The 24665-nt window shown below is 50.9% G+C and overlaps 1 protein-coding gene across 4 annotated transcripts in view; it reads left to right on the top strand.

Moving 5' to 3' along the window:
- The window catches only part of IQGAP1 (IQ motif containing GTPase activating protein 1), a 70321-nt gene that overhangs the window by 5694 nt on the left and 39962 nt on the right, over window positions 1–24665 (top strand). For 3 of the 4 annotated variants that reach the window (XM_061595903.1, XM_061595904.1, XM_061595907.1), the window contains exons 2-12: window positions 959–1058; window positions 16053–16209; window positions 17650–17727; window positions 18250–18326; window positions 19703–19770; window positions 20150–20263; window positions 20600–20778; window positions 21775–21865; window positions 22245–22408; window positions 22843–22927; window positions 23818–23981. In XM_061595903.1, coding sequence (XP_061451887.1) covers window positions 959–1058; window positions 16053–16209; window positions 17650–17727; window positions 18250–18326; window positions 19703–19770; window positions 20150–20263; window positions 20600–20778; window positions 21775–21865; window positions 22245–22408; window positions 22843–22927; window positions 23818–23981 — 1277 coding nt within the window. Of the gene's footprint in view, window positions 1–349; window positions 444–958; window positions 1059–16052; window positions 16210–17649; window positions 17728–18249; window positions 18327–19702; window positions 19771–20149; window positions 20264–20599; window positions 20779–21774; window positions 21866–22244; window positions 22409–22842; window positions 22928–23817; window positions 23982–24665 lie in introns of those variants that run through there. The other variant, XM_061595906.1, reaches the window with a different exon arrangement.

Raw genomic sequence — 24665 nt, 5'->3', positions numbered from 1 at the left:
CCCAAATCTCCTGATGATTGTCCCCAGCGGCTTCATATAGATGTTAAATAGCATGGGAGAGAGGATAGAGCCCTGTGGCACACCACAATTGAGAGGCCAAGGGTCTGAAACCTCTTCCCCCAATGCCACCTGTTGGTACCTGTCAGAGAGAAAGGAACGGAACCACCGTAATACAGTGCCTCCAATTCCCAATCCCTCCAGGCGATATAAAAGGATACTGTGGTCAACAGTATCAAAAGCTGCTGAAAGGTCAAGGAGGAGAAGAAAGGTGAATTCTCCCCTATCTAATGCCCTCCTTATATCATCTACCAGAGCGACCAAGGCTTTTTCAGTTCCGTGACCAGTCCTGAAGCCCGATTGGTATGGATCTAAGTAATCAGTTTCATCCAAGTGTGTCGACAACTGATTAGCCACCACTCGCTCAATGACCTTGCCCAAGAATGGTAAATTTGTTGTTTGTCAGCTCTTTCCCCCACTTTATGATTTTTAAAATTATTATTTTTTGTGGCATTTCTGGATTGGGGAGGAAAGGAGCGCAAGGAGTGGCTACTGGGCACAGGAAGTTGGGAGACCTTGTGGTCATTCAGGGTGGGAGCGCCTGACAGGTTTGACCTTGGACTGGCTGGTCCGGTTCCTTCCTGCTGTGTGTGGTGGATCCTTACATTTGGAGAGTCCAGAGTGGGTAGGATTCTCCTGGCACTGCTTTTGGCTGAGGTCTGCCGCATGGTCAGATGGGTGTCGGGTTAAACTACCTACCACTGACTTTTTGTAAGCACTCTGGCAATCTTTTGGCTAAAGAGGGTGTAAAAATTCTTTAAATTAAATAAATAGAGGAGCTGACTGCTGTGTATTGCAGGCCCCACTCATTGCTTGAATGGGGGGGGGCACTGTTGTGCCATTTGCTTCAAGACGTCCTGCTTTCTCTGGCCTGACTGTGTGCCTGCCTGCCTTCTTGCAGCTGTCCTGGATAATGAGAGGATGACTGCGGAAGAGATGGATGAGCGGAGACGGCAGAACGTGGCCTACGAATATCTTTGCCACCTGGAGGAAGCCAAGAGGTAAGGAGGTGGCCCTTTAAGGGGTGGGTTCACGAGGCCTGTGCTGTGTGCAGAGGGCATCATACGTGTGCTGAACCATCAGTGGTGAACCCATCAGGGAATTAAATGCGTTGCAGCACTCCTTCATTGTGAGAATGGTTCATTTCCCCCCCTATTTTCTGCTTTCACCAATTACTGATCCATAAGAGGACCTGTCCTTTTTTCTCATAAGTGCTGAGCTTACTCAAGAGTCTCTGATGAGGTACTTCATCAAAAGCACCTCTGTCTGTCTATATGCTTGTTGACACTCTCAAAGAACTCTTAAAAGGTTAGTGAGGCAGGACTTACCCTCGTGAAGGACATTCTGGTTCTCCTTCAGCAAAGCCTGCTCTTCTCCATGATTGTTAGTTCTATCTTTAATAATGCTTTCTACCAGTTTTCCTGGGAGAAGAGTGCTTGTTTATCATGCTGCTCCATCCAGTGGCCTTGCAGGTGTGAGCTCAGCCCTGCCGAGTTGCATTGTACCAGCTGAACTGGAGACACACAGACCACTGTAGGCTCCTAGAGTGGTCTTGGTGGACCAGTGATTGTGGTAGGGATGTGCTTGAATTTTGCAAAATTTGAATTTGACACCGGATTTCCTGTTTATTCGCTTTTTGCTTCTCACGGATATTTGGTTTTCTTCTAGCAGTTTTCCATGGCTGAAGCAGATTTTTTTTAAAAAATTGCCTCAAAAATATCAATATCAATATTTTCCTCAAAATATCAACATTAATATTTCCCTCAAAATATCAATATTAATATTTATATTTTGAGGAAAATATCAAAAAATTTAAAATATCTATGAAAAAATGATATTTAAAAAAATTTGATATTGATATTTTTGTGGAACAAATCCAGAATTGGTATTTATCGCAAAGAGCAAATGTTGATCCCTGACGAAGTGGTACCCGAACAAAGTTTGACAGAGCAAAAATCGAACTGGTACCGAAATGTGGATCCTAATGTGTGGTGATTTTTGATTTTTTTTTGCAAAACAGAAAATATTTCAATGCTTTATTTTTCCGTAGAAAATGTTCTGTTTCATAAGTTCACAATGAATGGATGCCAATTCCAAATACAATATTAGTCAAGTTTGGAAGTTTTTAGTTTTATTTTACTTGTATTTTGTAAACAAACATGCTCATATTATATCACTCTGTCGGGCAGGGGTTGCCAACCTGTCACCTGTGGGCATCTGTGCATCAGTGGCACCCCCAGCAGGTAGCCAGAATCTGACCTTTCATTTCTGTAAAAAAAGCCTGCTGGAAAGAAAGCTATGGAGCAAAATGTGCTGGTCCCCTTCTAAGTGATTTCTGTGAACTGAGCCAGCATAGCTGTTCCTGCCTGTCAGTGTCATTAGCCAATGAGTGAAGCCAGAGCTATGACTGATAAGTGAGTTGTTTGGACACAGGAAATAGGAATCCTTGGGGCCCTAAAGAGCTACTGTTTGGTACTCCCTTTTACTGCCCTTTTCTTGCTTCTGTCTTTTTTCTAGTCCTTGGAATCTCTATAGTTATTTCCTGCAACTACTGCTACACAATAAGTGTGGGTGAATGTTAAAGAACCCCCCTCCCTCCCAAAAGGCAAATGTGAAAACTTTGCAGAGAGGCTTAGACATGTCTCCTGCTTTGCAGGAGCTAAAGACCAGGGACTGTCACTGTATAGTTAACTTACCGTACAATGGTATATATGTCTACTCAGAAGTATGTGTCTTTGTGTTTAATGGGGCTTACCTAGGCTTTGGTTTAGGGTTGGCATTGTAGAAAAACAGGGTCTTGTACCTTTAATAGCTGTATGACAGGCAGAGATTCAATAGGTCAAGCCTTTTCCAGTATGGAAGTACAATTATGGGGAAATGACTACTCTCTAATTTTCCATTATACCACGCCCCTATAGCAGCCATTTTGTGACTGCTCCTCCCAGCTCTCTCTCAACGTTTGAAATGTGCCTTCTGGTCCCAAAAAGTTGGCAACCCCTGCTTGAGGGCATCAGAAATTCATCCAATTTGCATAGATTTCCCCCCCAGAAATGTTCCAATTCAGAATTTTCCACACAACGGGCATCACTCCTGTTGGCCTCAGGTCCTGTGCCTAGGCCTGAGTTTTTAGCGTTCAAATCCTGTGAATGGGATTCGCACAGAGGCGTTCAAAATGGCAAGGAGAATGTGTTCCATGCTCTCTTGAATTGGGGCAGCCCCCATGCAGAAAGGACTCGGGGACCGCCTCCTCCCAGATGTGGAGCCATCAAGGGGTCTTGCCTTGGAGTATCCACAAGACCCTTTTCTGTGGTGAGAGTAACTCTGGAACAGGAATATGAACAATGACTTGGCTCTGCCTGCCAGTCTGGAGTTTTTTGGGTGGTGGTGGAGAAGTTTCTCCTCTTCAAGGAAAACACATGATTTTGGCTGACAGTTAGTCCTCTGTTCTTCCAATATTTCATCTCCCACAGCAGCATTTGCTGCCTAGGTTTGTGCAACTTGGTTGGCCCCAATCTTTCTCTCTCCTACACTCTATTCCTTCCTAAAACGACAGGAACTGTTGCCCCAAGAATGCGATGAGGAAATGACTCAATGTTTCCTCCCTCCTTTCTGTCTGTCTTCCGGGCCAAGGTGCAGAGCCTGCAGTCTTTTGAGAGAGGCTCTTGTGTTTCTGCAAATTTTCATGGTGAGATGACTTTCCACTGAGAATATTTAGAAATGTTGGTGTGGGAATAAGGTACCGTATTGGTCTTTCTCTGTTTTGAAGGTTGCACACAGCAATAGTATTTCTACCCCTTCAAGTTAAGAACACAAGAACAGCCTGCTGGATCAGACCAGTGGCCCATCTAGTCCAACATCCTGTTCTCACAGTGGCCAACCAGATGCCTGTAGGAAGGAAACCCGCAAGCAGGACTGAGCGCAAGAGCGCTCTCATCCCCCTCCCCCAATTTCCAGCAACTGGTATTCAGAAGCATACTGCCTCCGACCGTGGAGGTAGATCATAGCCATCACAGCTAGTAGCCATTGATAGCCTTATCCTTCTAATCCTCATATAATCTTTTAAAGCTGTCCAAGTTTGTGGCCATCACTGCCTCCTCTGGGAGTGAGTTCTAAAGCTTTAACTCTATGTGAAGAAGTCCTTTCTTTCCTCTGTCCTGAATCTTCCAACATTCAGCTTCGTTGGATGTCCATGAGTTCTGAGAGATGGAGAAAAGCTCTGTATCCACTCTCTCATGCCTTGCATAATTGTAAATACTTCTATCATGTCGCCTCTTACTCTTCTCTAAAATAAAAAGCCCCAAATGCTGCAGCCTTTCCTCATAGGGGAGTTGCTCCACCCCCTTGATCATCTTTGTTGCCCTCTTTTGAACCTTTTCCAACTCCGCAATATCCTTTTTGTGGTGAGGCGGCCAGAACTGTCCACATTATTGCAAATGTGGTCGCTCCATAGATTAGTATAATGGCGTTATGATATTGTTAGTTTTATTTTAATACCTTTGCTAATGATCCCTAACATGGAATTTGCCTTTTTCACAACTGCTGCACACTGGGTCAACATCTTCATCTAGTTCTCCACTATGACCCCACCCATTCACTCAGTTTGGAGAGGTCCTTTTGGAGTTCTTTGCGATCTCTTTTTTTTCTAATGACCCTGAACAATTTTGCATCATCAGCAACCTTGGCCAACTCACTGCTAACCCCTAACTCTAGCTCGTTCATGAACAAGTTAAAAAGCACCAGGTTCCAATACCGATCCTTGGGGGACTCCACTTTCTACAGCCCTCTGCTGGGAGAATGCCCATTTATTCCTGCTCTCTGCTTCCTGCTACTTAGTCAGTTCCTAATCCACAAGAGGACCTTTTCTCTTATTCCATGACTGCTAAGTTTACTCAAGAGTCTTTAGTGAGGCACCCTCTTGAAAACTTTTTGAAAGTCCAAGTGTACTATGTCAGCCAGATCACCTCTGTCTGTATTCCTGTTGACTCAAATAGGCTGGTGAGACAAGACGTACCCTTGTAGATGCCATGCTAGCTCTGCTTTGATGCTGTCATCCAAATGCTGGAGAAGTTGTGGGGAAATGAGTCTATACTGACCTATGTGGTGGTCCTGCCCAAGTGGTTCATGATTATTGGACTCAAGATTTCCATGAAATCTGGCCTGAGTTGAATAAACTGATGTTGTGCTAACCTGCCCAATATTTTTGAAGGTGATGGCATTTGTAATCCATGTAGTAGGCAGCTGGTTGGATTTTTCCTGTTGGCAGCCATATGAGGAATCCTGGTGCCTCAGAAAGAAAGGGCTTTTGATGCCAAGTGTCAATCATTAGTGGTATCAAAGACTTGGAAATTGGCCTTAATAAACAAATTAACACAGCATAGTCCATGATGCTAGTTCCAACAGCCCCATGCTGGTTTCTATTTATTCCATTGGCTAATAAGAGCTTGCACATTTCAGTGCATCACAAGTCATTTTGATCAGATGTTCTAACTTTGGCGACTATATTCTTAGACAACTTCTGATCTGGATGGACTTCCTAGTGCAGTCGTAAGCGTCCCTTCCTCCTGGCCACCTGCTACCACCTCTTTTCCTTTTTGTTTTTCCTTGTTTTGCTTTTTCCTCCTTGCTTGTGTTGTATTTTCTGAAAAATCAGTAGAAACAGTTTGTAAACGTAAAACAAACTGTTGGTTTTGTCCAGTTTCCTCTTGTGATGGTGCTTTGCCATCTACAGCAAATGCTTCCTTGTTTTCAGCTGCCTGGGATGACTCTGCTTTGCGTGCACTGTGGTTGTGGAGCTGTGAAGCTAGCACTTCCGCTCCTGCTCATCTGCAGTATGAAGTCAGCTTTATTTTGTGAGAGTTCTTTCATTCACTTGCAGTGACATATGTAGCAAAGTTGGCATGTGCAGAACTCTTAGCAAATAAGCAGGCAATTCCAATTTGCTGCTGTTACAGTTTGAGTCTCACAATCATAGACTACTGGAACTGGAAGGGACCTCAAAGGCTGCAGCATCCCTGACCGGCGTCTGTCCAGCCTCCTTAAAAACGTCTAATGAAAGAGAGTCCACCCGCTTCCAAGGCAGTTTGCTCCACTTGCCAACAGCTAATACCATCAGGAGGTTCCGCCTCCTGCTTAGACAAAATCCCATTTTCTTGTAATTTGAATGCCCTGGACTTGGGAGATGGTGGCAGTGTGCTGGTGCCATGCTGAGTACAGCTGATTTAGAGTTCCTTTGGTGCCAGGCTGGAGATTGGCCCTTGCCCCACTCCTGGCAGATATGAAAGCACCAGCACCATCTTGGTCTGTGCCAGAACTGCTTTTCAGCCATTTGGGCACAAGCTTTCCACTGTTGTGCTTTCAGAAGTTTTAAGCTTGTTGCCATTTTGAAATCCTCCATCTGCACAGCCTGATACATAAAGCAGTTCCTGTACTGAAACACTAGAGCCTCCCGTTGCCCGTCCTCTGCCTGAAATGCCATTCTCTGCTTCCAAGACCGACTTGGGCGGGGTTGTAATGTCAGCTGAGAACTGCTGCGGGCACTAGGAGATTTATTCATATCTCAGATGCACCAATGAGAGTTATTTAAAAGCAAACTTTAAAAACTGCTATAATTAAAAGCAACAACAGGAATTGCTGTGGATTGGAGCTTATTGACATTTTTGCATTTCTGGAGGTGCTGCACTTCTGCCTGGAGAAGTGCCAGAGCTCAAGACAGCCTCTCCCTCCTCTAGTGTAGGCAGCACAACACACACCAGCTGCCTGCTGCAGTCGCTCCTGTCCAACCCCTCCAGTTTCAGGGGGCTTTGTGATGCCCTTTGATGTCATGTGCTCTCTGGGAAGCATGAGCAGGTATGGCTGCCTCCTCCTCTGGCTTGGCTTGGCTTTAATTCGAGCCCCTCTGCTCAGTTTCACACTCAGTAAAGCTGGAAGCCAAATGGCTGGCACGGCTCCTGGGAGAGCCACGCTCCTACCTTGGCTAATGTTTGCCTTATGTCCTCCTGACGCTCTCAGATTCATCCAGAGGGCTTTGTGAGTGTCAAGGCTGGATAAATCCCAGCAACTATTTAAATTGGTGATACTGGAACTTAGGCAATGGACTCCCCACCTCACCCCCCTAAAACATGCTGCTGGTCCTCAGCCATTCTTCCAGCCCTGAGCACTGGCCTGCATGCCTTGGGAATCCAGGGAGCCTGCGTTGCTCCCCCTCCAGGGTTGCATCCTCTGAAGTGGCTCACCAGGGACTTGTCCCTGCTTGACAGCCAGGGGAGTTCCAGCAGGTGCCTGGGCTTGTTGACCATGGGGGAGGATCCTGGGGTTTGGCAGCCGACAACTGTTGGGCTGCACACCTGGGAAGGCCCCTCCCACCCAGATTCTGCAGCGGCTGCATGTCGAGGCATATCCTCTTCTCCAGCTCTCGCCTATCCCCCCCCACACACCCACACCCACACCTGGTCCCACTCTTTCTCTTGCTGCAGGAGGACGGCTTGTCTGGAGGACATGCCTGATCAGCTGCCTTTGTCCTTGTGGCTGTCGCTGTCCTTTTCTGTGTCTTGCTGTTTGTGACGCTCAAGGCTTGGCTGCGCAGTGAGCCTGTGTGGCCCAGCTGGTTGTGCGCTGGTGATTCAGACCGTGTGTTGACACAGTGGAAAGACATCTTATCCCCTTCTCCCCAGCTGCCTGGGCTGGCCTGGAACAGATGATGCTACTGACCCTGCGGCTGCTGTTGGGGCGCTTGCTTGCAATGATAGTTGTTTGAAAGCATGGTGTGGTGTGTGATTGGCCCTCAAGAGCTTTGGTTTTCTGTCAAGCACGCCAAGCCCATAAATGCCCCTTTGTGAGTGGAGCACGATGCTGAAGCACCTCTTGGCTCTCACTTCCCCCCCAATGAGCAGCTTGCTCAAGAGAGCTGCCTGGCGCAAGGAAGGAGGCTGCGGCGTTGTGCCATTTCTTAGAGGCAGGAGGGGGCTGCTTGCCTCTTGCCGCTGGTTCCGGCTTTAGGCCCTGCTTTGGCTCTGGGCTTGTAAGCTCTGCCTCTTCAAGGGCTGGTGAAGAGTGGCCCCTTCAGCCAGCGGAGTCCTTACCCTGTTCTCTTCTCCCTCTCCACTTCAAGCTGCACTGTCCATAAATGTTGGTGTCCCTTTTATTTAGTAGAATATACTCACATTCCGCCTCAGTGGGCAGGCCTGCAAAGGGTGTTGGTGTTCCTTCTCCTCTGGAGTAATATTTACTTAGGGTGGGGAGTGCCACTGGATGCCATCTCCCCTTGTAGCATATTCTATGATTCTGTGGGTATGTGTTAATTTGAATTTCTGCACTGACCTGGGGGTTGCACTCGAGGGCCTTAAAGGCCTCTTGCAGCTCTATTATTCTGTGGTCCCCGACTGTTGTGGGACCTGAGGGAGTCGGGCGCTCAGCACCATTTGGGGCTTCCTCATCTCATCCCTGCCTGTGGCATGACCTCTGGTTGAAAACAAAGATTGACAGGGTTGGCTACATACAGGGGTGGGCCTTTTGGCTGTGTGGCCCATCAGAACAAGCTTCCTTTGGGGAGGACCCTTTCATCAGAACATAAGAAGAGGCTGCTGCATCAGGCCAGTGCCCATGTAGTCTAGCATTCTGCTCACAGTGGCCAATCAGATGCCCCAAAGGGAAGCCCCAAAGCAAGCAGGACCTGAGGGCAAGAGCATTTTCTTCTCCAGCAGTTTCCAGCAACTGGTATTCAGAAGGAGCACAGCCATTGTGGCTAGTAGCCTTGGATACCGTTATCCTCCATGAATTTGCCTCCTTTAAAGCCCTCTAAGTTGGCGGCATTGCTGCCTGTCTGGGAGTGGATTCCATAGCTTAACTATGCACTGTATGAAGAAGGACTTTCTTCCAGCATTCAGCTTCATTTGGCTACGAGTTCTAGTGTTATGGGCGAGGGAGAACATCTCTCTTAGTGGGGGGGGGCTTTCTCATGCTAAGTCGGATTGGTTACCCCTCTTGCCCAAAGGTGCTGCCCCTCCAAGGGCTCTGTTGTTCTGTTTTGGGGTGACAAGTATCCTTGTTTTTCCCTGGAAGGACAAGGAGGGGAGAGGTTGGTCTTGGGGCTTTTATTCCAGTGATTGGTGGCGGGAGGATGCACCATTATTCTAGGGGAGAGAGGGATGACTGTGTGCTTGTTCTCTCAACCAGTCTCTGTCAAAGCTCGGCATGTGTGCCCCTCTGTTTATTTATTTATTTTTCTAGACACACACCCCTTTATCCCAAGGGTTCTCAGGGTGGTGCAGCAAATACCATAAAACACCACATAACATAAACATCGATTAAAAGAGCTCAACCATAACAGTTAAGCAGAAAACACTTCCTGCCAAGAGCCCTCCCCCAAATGCACACATGCAGAGATGATTTCTCTTCTCTGACCTTGCTCCTGTGCTAAAACAGCTCTTCTCCCCCCCCCCAATGATTTAATATTGGAGGGTATCACCAAGATCAGCCTGGAGGAGTGAGGTGGGCTAGTTGTGGCCCAGTTTTTTCAGTGACAACCTTGAAGTATCTGTCTGGGGAAGCTGCTGCTGCTAACTGCTTTTTCCTTGCAGCAGTATCTAGTTCAGCCGTGCAGGCATAATTGTCTTGGGATCCAAGGACAAATTGCAGGTTCTGCTTGTGAGCTGGCTGCTCAGCGGGTCCCTGCCTTGCACTTTGAGAAGCAGGTTGCTGTGGTCTTTGGTGCAAGTTTTTCAGCTACTGGCCTTTAGGATTGTCCCTCAGAGAATGCTTGTCCCTTGAGCAACTGTGGCTGCTTTAAATGTCACATGTCATTGTTGTTGTGGTTAACATTTTTTCCTTTACAAGCTGCTTTGAATACATGTTGGGAATATGGAATAACACGCAAAAAGCACCAGGAAGCTTCCGCTGAAGAAACCTCCAAAGAAAGGCCACATTTCAGGACTTTGGTGAATCAATACACTTCAGCCAAAAGGCTGCCTTCCCTTCAGGGGCTTCCTGTAAGAGACGGACAAAAACCACGTATGTACAGTAAGGCAAATGATTGGGTGTTAGAACAAATTAAACCAGAACTGTCACTTGAAGCTAAAATTATGAAACTGAGGTTATTGTACTTTGGACACATCATGAGAAGACAGGATTCACTAGAAAAGACAACAATGCTGGGAAAAACAGAAGGGAGTAGAAAAAGAGGAAGGTCAGACAAGAGATTTATTTATTTATTTCATTTGTATACCGCCCCATAGCTGATGCTCTCTGGGCCATTTACAACAATTAAAATTGATTCCCTAAAGGAAGCCACAGACCTGAACTTACAAGATCTGAACAGGGTGGTTTGTAACAGATGCTATTGGAGGTCGCTGATTCATAGGGTCGCCATAAGTCGTAATCGACTTGAAGGCACATAACAACAAACGATGATGATGGTAAGAACAACCCAAGTCTGTTGTATTAACATTGTTTTATACTAGTACCCGCAAAAACACCCCAAGTCTCCAAAGTTTGTGTGGTCTGTCTCTAATGGCCCCGAAAGGAAGACGTCCCTTTGGGTGAATTGTGTCAGGCTGCCTGCAAATGTTCAGTGGCATCCTTAGGTGTGGCCTCTTTTTGGTGGGAAAGCAGAATAGAAATTTTAAATATAAATTATTATCTGCTCCACATCCTCAGCTTCTCTCCTTTTTCCCTTCTGACAGTCTCGAAGGCACTCACCTTCTGCCCCCCAAGGTTTTAGGAGTTATTTCATTATAGGCATGTTTGCATAGCAAAGGGGGTGGGGTGGGGGACAGGAAAGGCAGCCGCAGCAGCAGCCTGCTTTGCAGCCTGTGTCCCCCCGCCCTTGCTTACCTGTGTGGGTTTGCCCAGTGCCCCTCAGCTGTGGGAGTGGGGTTTGAGGAGGCACAAGACAAAGGACCTCTTGGGGTTTTAGGCAGAGGGGGGTTGGCCATGTGCCTGAGTCTGTAGGGCATTCTTCTCCCACCTGGTGCCTTCCAGCTGCTGACAGAGCCCCTGACCACTGGGCATGCTGGCTGGGACTGAGGGGCATTGTCCAAAACTTCTGGTGGGGACCAGTTTGCCCTAGGAGCTCTGGAGACTTGCTGTTTTGCAGAGCGATCCCTTTTGCACGCAGAGTGCCTGTTCTGCATAGCTCCCCGTTGCCAGAGTTCCCCTTCCCGCCCCCCTGTGAGCTCTTAAGCGTGCATGACCTGAGGGCAGAAAGAGTCCCCTGCCCACCCCCTGCCGGCCCTCTGCTTTATGGTCTCCCTGGGTGAGGTTTATATTCTGGTGGTTGTGAGCGGTGCTACCGTTTGGATGCTGAGCATTGCTATATTCTCCATTCTGTCGTGACAGGGTAGGGCAGGGTGGTTGTATCTGTGTGTGTGGGGGCTAGTCTTTATCTTTTCCTCCCTCCCATTTCACTCAGTGGGAGAGAAAGTTTTTGCACCAGGATTGCATCAGTTGGGGGCCTGCCAAAGTCAGGAGGTTTATGGGATAGAACGTCTGGGTGATCCTCTGTGACCCATTTTGCCAGCATATGGGAGGGGGGAGGAGGACTCCATGGACATAGCCTGTCATGGTATATCTGGTGTTCTGGTGACATAGCAGGGCTTCTCCTAAATCTCCCCCCTCCCCACAATCTGGCATCGCTTACATATAGGATTGAAGTATATTTCAGAATACTTCTTTATTTAAAGTGCTTGTTGAATAGCTTGCCTCCTGACAAGAGGAGGCATGGATTCCTGAGATTTTATACATTTTCTGGCCCTGGCCTACCTAGAGGGCAGGCAGGCAGGCGAGGGCCAGAAGGGCAGTGGACCTGGTCACTGCTCACAGGCAGATGGGCTGGTGGAGTTGGACAAGCGCAGGAGGCGCGAACGGCCAGGAGCAATGCCCAGAGCGAGAGCCGTCAGTGTTGGAGGGCTGAAGGGGTCATGATCCGAGGCGGGCGGCCGGGCGTTGTTGGGGAAGGGTTCAGGAGAGCAGGCAACTCCTTGTGCTCCAGGCAAGGTCCCAGTCTGCGAGGGATTTGCAGGGCCTGGCTTGGGAGGCCAGGATGGAGCTGCAGCTTAGGGGAAAGGGGCTGCCAAGGGGCTGTGGGCTTCCCAGGAGTGTAAGCCTGAGAAGAGCGGGGAGGTCCCTCCTGGGAATCGCCTCAGGGCCTCCTCTTTTTTGCCGAAGCGCTGCCTGCCTGCAGCTGCTGTTTAGTTCTTTGCAACTGAGGCAGGTCGTTGGGAGGGGGAGGATGCGGCGGTGGCGGCCAAGCAGGTTGGGCAGGTTTGCCCTGTGTCCTTCCACTCCCATTTTGCCCCTGCTGTGCCGAGGGAGTTGTTTCTCTCCTGAAGTGGAGTTGTCAGCTTTTGATGTTTGTGGGTCTACTCTAAGGAGGATCCAGTGTTCTTTTTCCAACGCAGGTTACAGCTCAGCTGCCTGTAGAAATAAATGGGGCTCTTACCCTGCTCTTCTGTGCCCGGCTGTCAGCAGATTCTTTCTCAGGGGCACATGTGGGGAGGAGGCCGCTGGGCAGCTCCATCCCACTGATAAAAGAGCTGGAGGTCGGCAGGAGCTGCAAGAGGCGCAGCTGGTGGCGTGTCCTCTCCAGAGGGCCCTTGTGCCTGCCTGCCGGCCTGCCTTTCGTGACGGGGGCCTGACCAGTGTGTGGGCATGGCTTTGGTTCTCCTTGAACGCTGCCTGCCTGGCACCCTTTGGCCCCACACAGCTCTTTCCTGCCCTGACCCCTTTGCCTCGGTCTGCCTTCCCCTTCCCCAGCATCGTGGGGTGCTCTCTCTCTCACACACACCCCTCTCCCCATTGCCTCTTCCACTCTAGCCCAGTCACAGGCCCTTCCTCCACAACCCTCCTTCCTGGGCCAGTCGGGTCTTGCCTCTCGTGAGGCTCTTATCTGGCCCTGCATGCAACATCTGATGCTGTTTGTGGAGAGGCCGCCTTGGAGAAAGGGCAGAGGGCTGGTGCTGGTGCTGGGACCGCATTTGGAGCTCTGCATAGCAAACTTGTCAAGAGGAGCTGTTGGCATCATGCACGAGGGGCCAGAGGCTGAAGGGTGTGGGGTTTGGGGGGGAGGGCCTGCCCAGACAGGCTGTTCACCCTTGTTGGGCTTGATGAAGCTGTGGGATGTTTCCTTAGAGTGCCAAATGTCGGCCCCTCTTTTCTGCCGGGTCCTGGGCCCCCCTGAGAACAGCTGGTGCACGCCATCTTGCCTGCCTGGGCCCCCCTGGCCTCTCGCTGGGTTACTAAGTCTAACTGCAAGCACATTTCATGCCTCAGCAGCCCTGGGTGTGGCCTGGGGTGATGTCATGCTTTAAATTTGGCAGAATTGCCTGCTTGAGCCACTCACTGGAAAGTTTCTTACAGTGGGTGTGGGAGGAAGAGGATGGAACTGAGCAATCTTAGGATTTGGCTGGAGTTTCTTTGTCCTTGGAAAATAGCTTTCCATTTTGGGACTGCCTCCTGGTGGGTTGGATTCCTTCTCCTAGCTGTTTCTCTGTGTGAGTCTAAATGCACACACACACCCATGCGTGGAGGGCTTTTGCAGCTCAGTCAAAAGACATCTCTCTCTCTCCCACGCACACGCACACACACACACCCCCTCACCCTCTTACCCTTCCAGAGGTGTTTCCCACATACAAATCCCCACCCAAAGGAAAGTCCTGAGCTACAGAGGAGGGGTGGTGGCAGTTGCTGCCCTACCTTTGTAGGCAATTTGGTTGTCCAACAGTGGAAAAGGCATTCTGGCTGGGCTTTCCCTTCTGGCCACTTTCTCAGTTTCTCCCTCTCTGTGCTGGGACAGTCTGTTCAAGTTGCTCTGCTGCCGGATGGGGGGAAGGAAGCGCCCAGCTGCGTTCCTCACCTGGCTTGTTGCCTGCCTGGACCCGAGGGCTATGGGACAGTTGCAGCCAGCGAGCACCTTCTGGCTAGGAAGAGGTGCGGGGCAATTCTGCAGGCATGGCGAGCCACTATAAACAGTTTCTTCCAAAGCTTGCAAAAGTGAGCTGGCCCTTCTGGAGCATACCAAATTGTGCCCCCCCATCTACCACCTGCACTTTGCTCTTGCGCTCGCCACATGCGCCCCCTCCCTCTTGACCTTCCAGCTTGACTACACGCCTCCCAGCCCCATTGTTAAACAGGCCTTGTGGGTGTTGGGGGGGATTCTGCCACCTCTCTCCCCTTTGTGAGCCTTGTAGACTTGATTGCCACTAAGATGCAGCAGTGGCTGTTTCTCCACCACCACCCCAGGCTTGTCGAACGGACATCCTCCCCCATAGATGGACCAGAAGTGGGTGGCCAGCCCCGGCCCCACCGCTCTGCTTGGCTGGGCAAAGACAGCAGGGAGGAGGATCCCCCGTGCCTGGAGGGAGGCTGGCGGGTCCTCCAAGCCCTCCATTTTGGTGGCTCCAGCGTGACTCCCTAGCCTGCAGCCGGCTCTCCGCCTTCTCTTGGCCTTTGCCTTCCTCCTTCCAGCACTTGCTTGAAAAGAGATCCTGGCTCTTGGGAGCAAAACAGGTACCTGTTGGCTGGCCTAGAAGGCTGCCTTTGCTGAAGAGCCGTGAGGGGCCCTGTTTGGTCTGCCTGCCCTGTGCGGGAGCAGAGAAAGGCCAGCCACACTCCCTGGAGGGTGAGTGAGCCCTCCTTCCTCTCTGGAGTCTGGGTGGCAGCAGCGGCTCTTACAGGCTGCCCAGGCAGCTGCTCTCTTAGGGATGGGGGGGGCGCTCAGGGAGTTCACGTGTCCGTCCGTCCCCCCCCTCCCCCCCGGCAGTGGCAAAAGATTGGCTGCTGAGGGCTATTTAGTTCCCCTGCAGTCTACTTCCTTGTGGCTTAAACTCATTGCTCCATTGGAGAGATGGGGGGGCAGTTGCCCCTCCCTTTTGGCATAATTTTGCCCATGTGGAAAGCATCTGTCCCTGCCCCGCCCTGCCCACATTTTTCTTGCCTAGGCCTCTGTGGCTTGTTTTCTTAGCCCTTTGCATCCACTTCCTTTTTTCATTTTGGGATGTGGCATCAGACCTGGCTATCAGCCCCCCCCCCCGCCCTCTGAAGAGAGCTTTTGGGAGGCTGGTTTCCCAAGTGATAAACAGGAAGGGGGGAGAGAGAGAAACACAGACTGCAGAGGAGGAAGTGCAGAGCTGCGGTTGGGTTGATGCGGGGGAGCTGATGAGCTCCAACCTCCCCCCCTTCGCTCGCCCTGCAGGATGGGCAGAGTCGCCCTCGTGTGGGGAAAAGTCAGTCTAACCCTAACCTTGGCTCAGCCAAAGCATCGTCTCTCCCCTCCCCCAATGCAGGAACCAAGTTGCTTCCTGAATCTGTGCTGTTTCCTCCTCAGAGATTTTTGTGTTCTGCAGTTCTGAAGGAAGTTGTTGCAAGGGAGCTCTGTCAGCTGCCCAGAAGATCTTCTTGGGGTCTTTTCAGAATGTGGTGCCTTGACATACGTACAGCGAAGCAGAACTTGAAAGAGGTTCCTCTCTCCTCAGTGGGCACGCACGCACGCACACATGAGGAGGACTTCTGAAGCTCAGTCAAGGGGCACATATGTCCAGGGCGCCACCTAGTCCTAGTTTGTGGGCTGAATTCTAGTTGCTACAACTTGAGGATGTGGGTGGAGTGCTTGAAGGAGTGCAACGTTGCCTGCCTGCTCCACTCTTGCCCATCTTGGCTTATGACAGGTGATAGGAGGGCCTGCCGATATCTCCCTGTGAGAGCAGGCAGGGAGGGAGGAGTGGCTGTGAGGCTGCTGCTAGAGAACCCTCCTTAGAACGGAGGATTGCCATCTCTGGCAGGTGGTTGGCAGGCAAGTCCAGGTCCTCTCGGACCAGAAGGAGCTTCTGATCTGGACTTCCAAGTGTGGGCATCAATGCACTTGGACATTCCTCCCCGCCCCTGGCAGTTGTGTTTATTAATTCCTTATGAGCCATCCTAGTAATTATTTATGGAAAGGCATGTGTGTGGATGTTCAAAATGAGTGCGTTTTGCTCCTTGGCTCACGTTTGCCCTTCTGCTTCTAGGTGGATGGAAGCCTGCCTTAATGAAGAGCTGCCCCCCACAACGGAGCTGGAGGAGGGGCTCAGGAATGGGGTCTACCTGGCCAAGCTTGGAAACTTTTTCTCCCCCAGAGTGGTGTCTCTCAAGAAGATCTATGACCGGGAGCAGACTAGATACAAGGTAGTTGAGCATTTCCATTTCCCAATGAAATGTCTAGTGTGGGCAGTCTTAATTAATAATGCTGCAGTTGCTGAAAAATGTGTGAGGATATACAAGAGGTGATTTTTATTTTGTTTGTTAAAAGCTGGTAGTTGGCCTTTCTCTAGCAGAACTGACTGCAAGCATCACTTTACCATGTACAGTATCCATTGGTAAGCAAGCATGGAAACTATATCTGTTAAACACACTATGATGCTTGTGGCTCCCTTCCTTAAAGGACAATGTGAGGTGCTGTTCTATTGTTATTATTATTATTATTATTATTATTATTATCATCATCATCATCATCATCATCATCCTCAATAATAATAATAATAATAATAATCATACCCCACCTTTCAGCCCAAGGCCCTCAAGGCGGCTTACAGAAGACACAAATATCAAAATACAATATAAGAATACATCAGTAAAACAATAAAGCAATACAATAAAGCAATACGATTTACAAAACACAATTTACAAGAGTTAAATAACAATAACCATCACAATCTACATATCCAACATGCAGCACTAAAATTGGCCCCAAGGCACCGTCTAAAAGCACGTAAGTCCATGAGTCCACTACCCAGCTGGAACTAAGCAGGTCTGGGTATGTCAGGCCTGGATGGATATCTGCAAAGAAACCTCACGTACGCTGCCTTGAGTCCCATGATGGAAGGAGGCTTGGTGCCTGCGATAGGCCCTTCCTGGTAGCTAACTCGCTCCTTGAAGTGGCTCAGGAAGGCAAAAGTCAGATTAGTCCTGAAGGAACACGCAGGCAAGGCTCCTGAGGAAACAGACCTGCTGCTGTTGCTGTTGCCTCCTCTTCCTCCACCGGCCTGCCTGCGTGCTTGAGGCCGAGCTAAGGCCGCTGCTGGACTGGCATGAGGCAGGGGCGTGCTGTGTGGGGAAGAGTCTCAGCGGGCCTGCTGGTGTTGGTGGTGCTACTGGTGGCACTGGCGGCGGGGCTCTTGCTCCTGGCTGCCGCTGCACACTTTCCCTCACTCTCCAACGAATGCTCCACCTTGGCTCCAGCTTGACAAGCTTGGGCGCAGACGGGGAAGAGCGGGAAGTGGTGGCCAGTGGCCCAAAGAGTGTGGCCGCGGGGGGGGGGGCTCCCTGGCTGTAAATTTCTTCAGGAACTCTGGGGTCTTGTTGGTCTGCCCAAAGCAAAACTGGTGGAGTGGAGAGGCTCTTACTCTCAGCACCAGAGTGCTGGGCAGCAGTGAGGGCTTTGAATGGGTCTTAAGGCCCATGCTGCAACCGTGGGCTCAGGTGGCAGCTTCTGCATAGAAATGCTTCAGCTCCTGTTTCTGGGGGTGAAGGTGTTTGCTGATCCGGCCCACCCTAACATGCCTACCTGCCTGATTATTCTTCTTGCACCTTCCTCACTTCGCCCCACTTCCTCCTCTGTGTTTTCAGGCCACAGGTCTCCACTTCCGGCATACGGACAACGTGATTCAGTGGCTGAATGCAATGGCTGAAATTGGCCTCCCCAAGGTAAATTTTCCTTGACTTGGGAACAGAAGGAGCCTTTGAATGAAGAGGTAGTGATGGCCATGGGGACATCAGAGGTTCTGCTTGGGAAGTCCTTCTTTCAGAGGACTTGTAGCACCTGTGTCCCTGTCTCCCAGCCATGCTGGTGATGAAAGCCCCTCTGTAAGGCCGTGTGTGTGTGAGAGAGAGATGCCATGCAGCGTCCTGCAACGCGGGAGGATAAGATCCTGCTGTTTGCACTCTAGGAAATGAGAGTGGCATCACCAGAGCACATGCGCATGCACTCTAAACTGATCCACCTCTTTGCCCCAACTTCATGGCAAAAGCTTCACTTTTCTTCCTCTTGCTGGCTCCTTCCGTGGGGTACCTCAGAGTCTCCCTGTTCTTCCCCCTCCCCTCCCCCACAAAAGGCTGAGGAGCAGCCCAAGTGGGGAAATGAGCCTGGTTACAGTAGTTACTCTGTTCTGCTATACCAGGTCTATTGAGGATGTCTCTCTCTCTCTCTTGTTTTTTCTTTGCATTCAGATTTTCTACCCAGAAACAACAGACATCTATGACCGGAAGAATATGCCCCGCTGCATCTATTGCATCCATGCACTCAGGTAATAACGTGGAGGGGGCTCGTGAGGCAAACTGACTGATGTCAGGCTAAGCAAGGAAGAAACCTCCCTGCCTGGAGCCTGTGTGTGTGGGAAAGTGCTATCTCTCTCTCTCTCTCTCTCTCTCTCTCTCTCTCTCTCTGTGTGTGTGTGTGTGTGTGTGTGCGCGCGCACGCGACCACAGAGGGGAACAGCCACAAGCCTTCTGTTTCCCAGCCCAGCCAGCAGCGATCAGTTCTCGTTTCCTTTCTTCCATTCTTTTCCACTGCCTACTTCGGCACCGTCTGGGCTTAAATGATGTTTGTTACATTCTAATATAAATTAAACCCAGAGCTTGGAAAAGTTACTTTTTTGAACTACAACTCCCATCAGCTCAATCCAGTGTCCATGCTGGCTGGGGCTGATGGGAGTTGTAGTTTAAAAAAAGTAACTTTTCCAAGCTCTGATTAAACCACACACACTCATTTCCTGCTTTATTGAATGTAATAATACCTTACATTCCATTTTAGTCAAATACTGCAGGAGGTCTAGACATCTGCAGAATAACTTGGGTGGCTGTCTTAGGACTGCCCGGGTGGTGTTGTGTTTTGCAGAACCTGGGCTAGCGAAGGGGCGGGGCAGCATCAGGGAGGGCAGGGCTGGTTGCATCCAGGGGGGGCTGCTCCTCTTCCTCCCCTCCCTTTGCTTTCTGGGGCCATCTACACCATCTGTTTATCCATCCGTCCTTCACTTTTGCTTTGTACCGATGTGGCAAGAACCCTATTTTATTTTTGGTTTTGTTTGGGTAATGAAAGCTTAGGTTCTCCAGAAGCTGAATTCTGTACCAAATGCCAAGTGATGCGCTGCTGTGTTGTGTACACAGACACGTGAGGCATGCGCACTCCCTCCTGCCAGACTTCCAGGTGTGGGGGCATGCGTTGGGCAGGGTTGAGGTCACTTGCAGAAATGCTCCTGGGTATGGGCTCACCTGAGCTTCATGTGGCGAACAAGGGGTGTGCGTGTGTGCATAGGGGCTGATCATTGTCCTCAATTCCTGAAAAGAGTTCAGGAATCTTGAGGGCAGTGGCAGAGCCAAGCAGAGAAGTCTCTGTCCGTCTCCCACCCTGTTGCCTTCCAGCTCCACCCTCCCTGCAGCCCCAGGTGCCTCTTCCCGTGGAAGGCGCACCCTCCCTGCTGGATGACCTTTGGCACAGTAAGAGGCCCAGCCTGGCACCCCACCCCGAGCTCTCCTCCTGGGAGATGGTGCACAAGCCACGGAGATGGGGCTGTGGTCTGTTCAAAAGCAGGATGAGGCCAAGGATGTTGACAGGCAGGAGGGCAGCATTTTCTGGGTTGCTTCTGTCTCCCAGCTTATCTGATTGGTGTCTCTTTGTCCTCAGCCTGTACCTGTTCAAGCTGGGATTGGCCCCACAGATTCAAGACCTGTATGGCAAAGTGGACTTCACAGGTGAGGGGAGCCTCCCTGACCTTTCTGCTGCTTAAGTTGGTTGGGAAGACCACGGAGGAGGCGGCTCCAGGGTGTTAGAAAGGGCACTGACTGGCACAGGGCTTGGATAGCGGTACCCCCTGCTGCCCCTGCCAAAGTTCAAGCCCCAGACTAGGGCTGAGCCTGGCCTTCCCAGAACGGGGACCTCCCCAGGAGCTTTCTGTCTCTTCTCCACTGATGGCCCATCTTGTGTACCTGGAGACCTTCCACTGGAATTGGGGGAAGGAGGTGGGGAAAACCCCTGGCCGCTTCTTGGTTTAGCCTCTTGGCTGGCGCCTCTGTCAGGGGGAGCTGGGTTTTCTGAGCTCACCTGGCAGTTCTTTCCCACTGTGTATTTCAGAGGAGGAGATCAGCAACATGAGGAGTGAGCTGGAGAAGTATGGCATCCAGATGCCTGCCTTCGGCAAGATTGGTGGAATCTTGGCCAACGAGCTCTCTGTGGATGAAGCAGCATGTAAGACAAGATGAGTTCTCTCTTTCCGGGCTGCTCACACTAGATAGAAAGTTATCATGGAGACATTTTATATTAGCGGAATAAAATACGACAGAAAGTATTTGGTTTGTAGAAAGTGGCAGAGAGTTTATATCTTGCAGCAAGCGTATCACCTGTTGCGTCCTTTCTGAGCTGAGCTTTGAGGCCACAGGCGCTTGCCTGCTGGTCACCGGTTTGGTGCCACAGGATTCCCATCTGGTGCCCAAATTCTGCTCCTCTTGAGCTTGCTGGGTGGTGGGAGCTTGTTGGTGGTCTCCAGGACCGTGACTGACTGAGTCTGTGCCGTGTTCACTCCAGTGCATGCAGCTGTGATTGCCATTAATGATGCCATCGACCGCCAGATTCCTGCAGAAACGTTTGCAGCAATGAAAAACCCCAATGCCATGTTGGTGAACCTGGAAGAGCTCCTGGCACCAGTATACCAGGGCACCCTGTACCAGGCAAAGCAGGAAAAGACAGAGAATGCACGAAACAGGGTAGGGTTTATTTTATTTAACAAGATTTACATCCTGCTGAATCATTGAAACTTCTACATGTTGCTCTTTCTGTTTCTCATTGTGGAAGCATGTGGACTCGTGGCTGGAGAGGGCGGGATTGTTATGATGGGTTAGAGCCACAACCTCACCAGGGCAAAGCAGGCTTGCAACAGGGTGGTCCTTCTGCCTGGTGCGGGGGAAGAGTTGAAGCACAAACCAGCAGCCATGCAGGGCAGCTGTTGCCTGCAGTGCTGCTGTCTGGCACCTTCCCAGGGCATGTGCTTGGGTGAATACAGCACCAGGATGTGTCCAGGTACATGGGCTGTTATGTTTCTAAAATAAAATTGAATTGAAGCATCTCTGCATAAGAGCAAAGACTTGGATGGAACTTGGCAGTAAAATGACCCAAGCCTGATTTTTCTTAAAAAAAAAAGAATCTGTCTATAATACTTACACACAGCTTTTTGCAGTGAAATTTCCATCAATTGCTGTGCCTGCTTTTGCCTCTGGCTTTGCCCACCTTTGGCATGTGGCCAGGTTGCCCAGATGAGAATGTGGCCCTCGGTCTAAAAAAGGTTCCTCACACCTGCAACAGGTTGATTAAGTAAATGTTTTGCAGTGTTGGGTTGCTGGAATTCTGGCCAGCAACCTTCTCTGTCCCAGGAGATGCTGCCCTTCAGTCTCTTCTTGCGAGTTGCTTGAGAACCTCAACATGCGCCTCTGGCAGCCCTGCTGTTTGGCCCATGGGGGAATTTTCCTTTTTATTGCAGGGGACTTGAGGCTGAGTCTGCAGCAACATCCTGCTTCTGGGCAGTGGGTGGCTGGAAATGGGGAGGAAGGCACAAAGGCCCTAGAAGCAGTGTCTCCTTGTGGGTCTAGCGCATCCACCACCCTGTTGAGCCCCATGTCAGTGCCCCCCTGTGCTGGAAGCTTTGGCCCCACAGGCGGCAGCTCTGAGGAGGTGCTCCTGAGTGGTACTTTTTGTCCTTCCTTCAGATTGCCTCTGAGGATATGGAAAGAGAAAGGGATGTCTACGAAGAACTGCTTACTCAAGCAGAGATTCAGGGCAACATCAACAAAGTCAACAGTAAGCCTGTCTCCACCCTGGCCTGTCTCCTGGCTTCCCTTTGATACCCTTTTTGTCCAAAAAGCTCCTCTTGGAAGCAGGGAATTCCTCTCCCCCCCCCCGGCTCCAGCATTGCCGTACGCTCCATTTGCCTTGTGAGCGCGATGGAGACATAGCTGGGAGTGAGCAGCAGGATTGGGAGGAGAAGGGTCGAAATGCCCTCCATGGCTGCAAGAATGCTTCCCACCCACCCCATCCTTGAGACCTTCTGTTGCGCTCTAGGACGATGTCTCAGATATGGAACTTGGGCTCTGCGCAGGATGGTGGGGTTGGGCAGCAATCCTACCGAGGCCCGTTTGCAAGGCTTGCTCCGTTCAGCTTTCCTTCTCTTTGTCCTCAGCGCACTCAGCCTTGTCAAAGATCGATCTGGCTCTGGACCAAGGAGACGCCTCAGCTTTGTACAAAGCGCTGTCATTGGCAGCCCTGGGGCTCCGGGGACTATGGCAAGAAAACAGCGACTGGTATTTCAAGCAGCTTTTGAGGGATAAGCAGCAGAAGCTGGAGGTACGGGAGAGGTGATGTGCGGCCTTGGCCCATTGCTATTGAGGGGCCCCTTTTGCTATTTATTATGCAATTGGGAACCCTCACGTTTTGGTTCTTGAGGTTAGTTCAGCACCGGAGTTAGCTTAGCAGCAGTTGCTGGCTTAATCACCTGGCCAGTGCGGCCTTTTCTTGGCTTCTTCTCCAAGAGCTCACCGCTTGCCTTCCTCTTCTGGATCGTGACACGGTAGCAGTGTGCAGCAACCATGTTAGTTCCAGCCCAACTGCAACTTGTCCGTGTTTTGGCACCAGAAATGTGGAAGGCGCTGCACAGAAGGCAGCAGCCGCCGCCGCCTTGTTCCTGTTCTGGGATCAGTGCAAACAGCTAGGAGAAGGCTGGATCTGTATCTGTCTGAGCTGTGGAGGCAGTGAAGGAAAGTGTCCTCTTTTACCCTCAGGCTGGCAGAGGTGGGTCCTTGCAGAAGGAGGAGTTGCAGACTGGGGTCGACGTGGCAAACGGTGTAGCTCAGCAGTACCAGCAAAGTAAGTGCTTCTCTGCGGTCTCTGCAGTCCCAGAGTTTGGGTTCTGCACTTCAGCTGGGGCGCTACTGCCTCCACCACCCTCCCACCGGGCTCTGAGGGGTTGGCGTGTGTGCGTGTGTCCTCTCACCCAGTTTCCTTCTGACTACCGTGAGAGCAGCATCTCTGAGAACTTTTCCTGCCTAACATCGCCTTTTTAGAGCTTGATTTTTCTCCCACTTAGGAACTCTCTCTCTTCTTAACCCTGCCCCCTTCTCTTCATTTCTGACCATCATATGTTTTAGCTGACCCATCTGTGGCTGACACTGCTTCAGTTCTCCCCCACTTTCCTCCTACTCGCCCAGGTGCCTTTGGGCACAGCTGCTCACCCCCAGGAAGCCCTGGCACTGATGTGGGGTGAAGCCCTGACGTCTCACTGCCATCAGCTTTGTCCCCTTTTGTTTGAGTGAGGAGCTGCGTGTGAAGTGTCATCCCCATTGCCCCCAAAAAGCCAGTCAAGCAGTCCCAACAAACCTGCTGCTGTTGGCTTTGGTCTGTGCTGTGGGTGGAGCGGGCAGGCATGTTTTTTCTCTGCACCCCCTCCACGCAATTCAGAACCAACAGGATCTCCCTGCTGTCTGTCCATTTGGAAGAGGAAGAAGCAAGTCAACCTGGCCGTCTGTCTGGGAGCGGCTGCTCCCACCGGAAGGAAGCTGTTGCAGCAAGCAACCTGCAGCAGCTGCCCTTTTTTGAGCATCTGGCTGGCCCATGGCAGAGGTGGTGGCCTACTTGTCAATGCATCCAGGCCCTTCCCAGGACCCAAAGATGTCGCCTGTGGAAGCTGCTCTGAGGTCCGCTGTGCAGGAAAGGCTTGAGCCCCTCAGGTCTCCTTCCTCTGCTCCTTGTGCTCTCAGGATTGGCAGCCGTGGGGAGGGTCAACGTGGCTGTCCACAGCGGCCTTGCTGAGAAGACGGTAGTGGAGCTGATGAACCCTGAGGCACAGCTGCCCCCGGTCTATCCCTTTGCTGCTGAGCTGTACCAGCGGGAACTGGCTACCCTGCAGCAGCAGAGCCCTGATGTAAGTACCTCACGGGCGCATACCCATAAACCGGCTTCTGGGCACCCCGGGTGAAGAATGCATGTTTTCATCCACGTTTATCTTGCAGGTACACATGCCAAGGAGCTGGGATTGGCTGCGGCTCCCTGCTGCATGTATACACTGTGGTAAACGGGCCTTTGACCCATACATAGTGGGGTGAAGTGGCCTTGGGCAAGGAACTCTTCCACCAGCCCCATACGCACACATGCCCCCCAGCCGCTCTGCTAGCGGCACCTTCATCCTCCTCTCCTGCTGTGGCATAGCTTGGGCTGGAAGGCTGATCAAGCTGCACTTGGCTGTGCCTGCCTCTTGGCCGCTTCTTGGCTTGCTTGCTGAATTCAGGGTGAGATTTTCTCCCTGCATTTGCATGTGCTGCTGACATTTTGGCAGAGGTGATCTAGGTGTGCTTGTCTTCCTCTTCTCTGCCACATCTACGCAAGTAGAACCCTCTGAGTCGTGTTGAGCCCAGTTTTCCAGGGATATGCCAGGACGCTGTGTTTGCTCTGCTCTCCTAGAGAGGAAGTAATGAGAAGGACCTGGGAACTGGCTGCTGCTGGCACAGAGTAGATCCTTCTCCCTCTCCCTCCTCATCTGGTGCTTCTGCTTCCAAGGGAGTCTAGCCAGCTTCCAAGCAGGAGATTTGCTCTCCCCTGTGGCTCGTCC

The sequence above is a fragment of the Rhineura floridana genome, chromosome 14 (genome assembly GCF_030035675.1).
Source record: "Rhineura floridana isolate rRhiFlo1 chromosome 14, rRhiFlo1.hap2, whole genome shotgun sequence".
In the NCBI taxonomy this organism is placed as follows: domain Eukaryota; kingdom Metazoa; phylum Chordata; class Lepidosauria; order Squamata; family Rhineuridae; genus Rhineura; species Rhineura floridana.
The sequence above is the reverse complement of the archived record's forward strand: the minus strand, read 5'-3'. Positions and strand labels throughout refer to the sequence as shown.